General features: G+C 38.9%; 1 protein-coding gene across 2 annotated transcripts in view; it reads right to left on the bottom strand.

The window, feature by feature from the left end:
* MED20 (Mediator complex subunit 20) overlaps positions 1 to 6,883 on the bottom strand; it is a 920,200-nt gene that overhangs the window by 374,366 nt on the left and 538,951 nt on the right. For both annotated transcript variants that reach the window (XM_067146463.2, XM_067146462.2), the window contains one exon: positions 3,160 to 3,422. In XM_067146463.2, coding sequence (XP_067002564.1) covers positions 3,160 to 3,422 — 263 coding nt within the window. The remainder of the gene's footprint in view (positions 1 to 3,159; positions 3,423 to 6,883) is intronic.

The raw sequence follows: 6,883 nt of genomic DNA, 5'->3' as shown, positions 1-6,883 counted from the left end.
GGTTAGTCAACATCATAGGTAATTGAAATACGAAAACCATTTCCATGGTGTTTCCATCCAGCATGATAACAGCGTTTGTATTAGCTCGCTAGTAAAAAAAACAGATGGACTATTTCAACACAATAGACGCCCGTAAGTTCAGTCACAATGATGACATATACAAAATGTTATAAATTCACCGACAGCGCACAAAATATTTAAGAATTTAAGCCAAGTATTGAAGGTCAGCTGATAAATAACCGAAGCAAAGGTAACTGACAGTATATGTAACGTGAAAAACTAACAGCGGCTGTTCCTGTAATTAGGCGGTTAAAGGTCTGTTCGCGTTAATTACCACGTAAGCAATGAATGTTTGTTAGCAGAGAAAGCGATTTTTGTACAAGTAATTAAGTTTCACCGCCGCCAGGCGAATAATAGATGGCCTCATTAAATCTTGTACAGCATCACTGGAATTCTCAGAATGAGAAGATGTACCAAATACTTGATTTATATCCTTGTTCAAGAAACACGAAGCTATTAACAGTAATATTCGACTAGGTAATAATACATTATAAGAACACCCCAATGGTGGAATAGTAACAATATGATCAAATGCTTTTGGGAAGCCATCGAAAGTTGTACATAAAAATCAGCATACAAAATTACCAAAGTTATAAAAGACTGAAAAATTTTAAAATATCTCTATCTTCCCTCCTCTATCAATCTGACCTCAAAAATCTACACATTCCATGTTAAGTGTTTTATGACTTCTTTCAACAAATAGGCCTGCATACACTATCTAACAATGCCTTCGAAAGCAAGTGATGTATTCTAAATAGAAGGATGAACAACATAATAAAGGAGATCTAAGTTATGCAAATGTAGGTGCACAGGCAGATCTTCAAGCTACATCGCAAACGAGGTTCTTGGTAGAATGAACTGTCAATCTCAATTGATGATTCTTGTTAAAAATGAAGCAGCTTAAGTACCTTGGATACCGTATGAGAAACGTGCAAATTTAATGCAAAATTTCCCTTTCGGAAAAATCAAATGATCATCATAAATATGTCTTCCAATAAAACGTCTGACGCGATGTTACCTAGCAACCGTGCAAATTGTGATGTGAACTAATGATGAATGGCCATGATATACAGATCCACGGCCTGATCAGCTCTCTTTGTAGAGGTGCACAGCCTGTGCAGCTCTAAAGGTACTGTTGCTAGGTAAAATCGCATCACACATTTTGTTACATAACACTATTTCGTTACACAATTATTTGGATGACCCCCAGCTCTATGACATACAGGTATTTATGCCAATATAGGTTTCTCTAAGTCAGGATGAAAAAAAAAAAAAAAAAACAGAAGGTAGGAGAGGACACGGGAGAAGAACTACCTGGCTGGTGGACTTGAGGAAATGGTATAATTTGAACTACGCTCAACTCTTCAAAAATATGCTCGATAAACCAAAACATAGCTATGATGACAGCCAAAATGCGTAACGGATAAGGCAAAAAGGATGATGATTCAGGAAAGACAGTAAAAACGATACAAGGACGTTCTAAATTCTAATACGAAGAAGTATCAGACTGAGACTGGAAACAGGGAGGATGTGGCGTCTTATCAGCGGATGTGGCGACGTGTAGTACTCGAGGTACCAGTCCACTGAAAAGAGTCGCAGGAAAGAACGAGAAAACCAGAACATTGATCGTCAAATTCTACAAGAAACTTTGGTAGATTCATACGCTAGCATTGTGGCGGAACTTGTGGTTGTAGAATCGACGACTACGATGTACCCAGGAGGCATCATTATACTCGCCACAGAGTGAATGATTATGGTGATCTGATCAAACGTATCCCGTCACTGTAATGTGCCGGTATTTTACATCATTAATTTACAAAAAGTTAAGCGGTGGATGGCACTTGGAAAGAAAGCAATAATAAGCTTGAAAAATATTTGGAAAAGCAGGGACTTTAGTGAGAGAACCAAATGCAAACTGGTCAGTGCCATCGTTTTCACTACAGCCACTTACAGCTGCGAAACAAGGACCCTAAAGAAAACTGACAAGAGAAGGATCGATACATTTTAGCGTTAGTGGTGATAACGTCTGCTGAGAATACTGTGAACAGCCAAAATTAGGTCCTTCGAGTTGACGCCTCATAGGCGACATGCGCATCTGTGAAATGGAGCTCTACCGATGATGAATAATTATAATGCTTAAGACGACACGCTCACCCAACCCCAGAGCCACTGGAATTAACCAATGAAGGTTAAAATCCCGAGCCGATCGGGAATCGAACCCGAAACCCCTTGGACCAAAGGCCATCACACTAACCATTTTGCCATGAAACCGAACTCTAACTTGGATATGAACTTCCCATTGTACACGGAAGATCCCCAGATCTCTCAAGGATGCAAACATCATTGAACTCGTCGTTTCGTCGACTAGAAGCAGTATTTCATTGAGTGAATTTCAAGAAATGTAATCCAAATCTATCAAAATTTTATAAGAAATTTGGTACGTGGGGTACATAATCAACTTTAATTTAATTTTTCAATTTCTGTACTGATTTCAAGCTTAGAACGCAAGAATTTGTTAAGATCTAATGATATTTTACATCTAAAATGTATTCGTTGAAATCGACACCCAGATAAATGAAGCGTCCTTATTTACTATCCAAAGGTAGAATGTCTGAGCCATGTAACGAAATTAATTCCTCCTTGCTTAATTCTTCCTGTCGGAGAATAACGTAATTTATTTTATTTTGATTCACTTCAAGCCCTATCTGCCAGTTTAATGTCAGCTTGACTGACTAATGCTGTTGCAACGAGTCCATCGTTTCCAACGAGGCAGACTTTTTGGTAAATGTATACCTATATTCTTTAAAGACATTGGGCTCTCATAAGTTTCCAGAATATGCATGTATACACAGTATAAAATAAAACCTGAGTAAGAGAAGCCGTATTACCAAATTAGATTAAAATGATCGTACAAGTTTTTCACATGACTATTCTTTGACACTTTTCGAAGATCAATACATACTTTTCTTAGCCCTATGTATAAACACACTCAAACATCAATTGTACCGTACTGTTTTGAGCACTCTGTAAACGATAGGCATTCATAGGACCTGGAGGGACGTATCAGTCTTGTACCAAATACAGAAGAGGAGTACTTACCTCGACGAGGACACCCTTGAAGTTCTGGCTCATAGTGACGCTGCCAAGTTTAACGCAGAAGTCGCCTATCTCAAATCGAGGTCCCTTGGACTCTATCTTGGTCTGCTTCTTGGAAGTGTAGATACTGGTCATCTTAAGCATGAGCAGGTCGAACAGGCCATCAGCTACCAGAGGAATGGTCTTGGTGCCCGTTTCTAATATGGAGAAAACGGAGGCGGGTTGCTCTGAATTGTGCAGCACATGGACAGTCTTCGTGGTGCTAGCTACGGAAACAAATTATCCAGTTAATACGGTATCTCAATTTCAGATGAGTTATTTAGTTGATCACTTATACAATATTTAAAAAATTCGTATTAAAAAATGCATACACAAGTGTATGTTGAACGTCCCAAAATACAACTAAAATACAACTACTGAAAACCAATATCAAACTATAATTCAACATAGTTTTACCATTTAATTTACTACTTTATTTAAATTAGTAGAGTCTAAACAAAGTGATAATTTATCAAAATTTACGTTTTTATTAACTGTTCGACCGGTCTGGAATTCGACGTTACATGGTCCGGTTTCGGAACGGAATCCACCAAACGCTGACAACGGCCTTACAATATAATATGAATTCCACAATTTGCCTTTAAGTTTCTCACTGCGCAAAATACCTCATCACGCAAGAATAATACTGAGAAAGCCAGCAAGATGTAAACTGTTGAAGGCACTTAATGATCTCAAAACTGATTCAAGTAATACAATACCTATATATCATTCAGAAGAGGAAATTTGACGAGATGCTTTCTAAATTTCGCGAACACCATGATTTAGGACATATGTTTGGAGTATCCTAGTCCACGAAATAAAAAATTCGTGACAGGGCCAGACATAAAATCCCAGCCAAATGGACTGGAAGCTACAGTACGTTGGCGGACGGTACATCTTTGTAAACTCTGCAGTACCATTGGACATTAATAAAAATGGGTGGGATTCATTTCTGCATTCACCTAAGCATACAAACTGGCTACGCACTTAGCAGGAATTTCCAATAAGATTGTTTAAAAAAAGGCTAAAGTAGTGTAATTCCTAACTCTTAGTGGGAGAGAACTGCGTAAGCTAGAGCAGCAGACACTGGAATGAAGGCTTCTATACTGCGGTAAGGAATTAAATCAGTTGTAATGTCAGTGGTAGAGGAGAAATAACTATACTAACATCAGAAGATACTACCAGGTTGCATTCGGGAGATAGTGGATTCGAACCCCACTATCAGCAGCCATGAATATGCTTTTCCGTGGTTTCCCATTTTCACAAAGAATACGCTGGGGCTGTACCTTAATTAAAATCACTGTCGCTTCTTTCCCAGTCCTATCCCATCGTCCTCATAACACCTATCTGAGTCGATGCGTCGCGAAAAAAGAAAAGAGAGAAAGAGCGAGAGAACTATAACAAAGCGTTGAATATCACTTTTGGTTGGAGTGTGAAAAATAATATTCACAGATACTTTCCTCACGAGAAAAAAAAGGCAAAATGTCAAAGTTGTTCCCGACAACGGAAAGTATTTTGGCATGTACAGTATCTTGGTACATATACTGGCTACCATTTAAAAAGTTCGCCGACCGCATGCAACATTCCACCGAGCTCTCGCTGCTAGTCAAGACAAAGAATGGTCTCCGCGGGATGAAGTCACGTTTCTTTTAAGGACTAGAAATAAGTAGTATAACTTATCCTGCAGAATGTAACTGAAGTGGAAAATTTCAGCAGGACATCACACGGAGAGTTCCAAGAAAAAAGGGCAGAGTTTTACGTCCGGGGAAGTACAAAATACAAGATGTAGAAATCGACCATTAAAAGAAATGCAAATAACATTGGACAAGAAATCGAAAGAATTTCTCTGAAGGAGCTTACATATGTCTTCGAGGATGAACTTAAGCTTTGTGAACATGGTTTAAGATAGGAATGATGATAGCACTTTCTGTAATGCATTAGCATGTACTCGTAGTACGAAAACCTTAGGAAAAATTAAAGTTCACACCAAGCAAATGTACCTTAATTAAGCCCATGATCGCTTCCTTCCCACCCCCCAGCCCTTTCCTATACCATCGTCGCCGTAAGACCTATCTGTGTCGGTGCGACGTAAGACAGACTGTAATTAGCAGTTTATAAGCGATACATTTTAAGTTTAGGCCCATTCTTATGATTCAATTTACTTTATTCTGTAAAGCACATTAATTATATTATTACAACTGAGGACTCTTAAATTTAGGACAGCTACAGAACATGTTCGTTACCGCCGTGGGCACTGGGAGACCGAGTTCGAAACTTGCGATGTCTAACAGGGAGGAAGACTGGTGGTAAAGCCACAGTGTCACCAGACAGAGGATTCTGGTTCATGAACTTCCTAAAGTTAGGAAGGAGCGAAACTTACTCTGCACACTATTGATTTTGCTCCTTTGAGTATCAGAGTTCTGACTCAAGACATAACTTAGTTAACAATCTGGAGAACAGAAGCTTTATATCCTATTCTAGGAATATCTTCAGGAGAGAGTCTAAAACGGACACTGAACTTCAGTCTGCCGTTAGAGACGCGGAAATCCAATTACACTCCTTCTACAACCAAAGGTGCAAAGAAATATATTCTCATTTTACTGCAATGATGAACTGGATGAATGAAAGTTACATATATTAGATATTCAATGTCTAAAAATAACGAAAAATCAGTGATATGGAAGTCACAGCGATATTGCCTTTCAACAACGGTTCTAATCCCAAATTGCTCTAGAACTAATTCAACAATTTGTAAATCAGGAAGCTATCACTAAAAAATGTAAAAATGTATTGGTGAATATTATAGTACGAAACATACCATATGTTTTTCCTCTGGATCGCAGGTTCAAATATGGCAAAGGATGGCAGATTTTTGAAGAGTGAAAATGGTCCATTCGGTACTCCATAATGCAGGTCGTTAGCACGTTAAAGACCTCTGGTGACATATTTGGTGTTCACCTGACAAAATTAATTAAAAATCAGCCATGGATCACCCAACAGAGTCCTGTTTCCCTGTTATCCGGAGAAATAAGTTCTGCAATACGGTAGCTAGGGCCGTAAGATATATTTATTATTATTATTATTATTATTATTATTATTATTATTATTATTATTATTTCGTTGTAATCAAATTCCACACAGCTGTGATAACAGGCTTAATGCAGAACTTATGTGAAGGCAAAATCTTGGTAATTCTAGGTCTCGTTAACGTATTAAAAGGAACAAAGAAATTAAGGTTATCATTAAATAACAATAATCTATGTTTTAAATCTTTTAAACTGCTAAGGATTTTAAGAGACGCTGGAGAACCTTGGTCTTTAAGCGCCTGGGAACGTGCCTTCCCAATCCACTCACCGGCCAATTTCCTACAGGGCATTAAGGGCGCACATAATTTGAATTCCTGCCAAGTACGATGTGAAAAGAACTAAAACCAAACCAAACCCCATGGCACTACAGCCCTTGAAGGGCCTTGGCCTACCAAGCGACCGCTGCTCAGCCCGAAGGCCTGCAGATTACGAGGTGTCGTGTGGTCAGCACGACGAATCCTCTCGGTCGTCATTCTTGGCTTTCTAGACCGGGGCCGCTATCGCACCGTCAGATAGCTCCTCAATTCTAATCACGTAGGCTGAGTGGACTTCAAATCAGCCCTCAGGTCCAGGTAAAAATCCCTGACATGGCCGGGAATCGA

Source organism: Anabrus simplex, chromosome 4, assembly GCF_040414725.1.
Source record: "Anabrus simplex isolate iqAnaSimp1 chromosome 4, ASM4041472v1, whole genome shotgun sequence".
NCBI lineage: Eukaryota > Metazoa > Arthropoda > Insecta > Orthoptera > Tettigoniidae > Anabrus > Anabrus simplex.
This window is presented reverse-complemented; position numbering and strand designations above follow the sequence as displayed.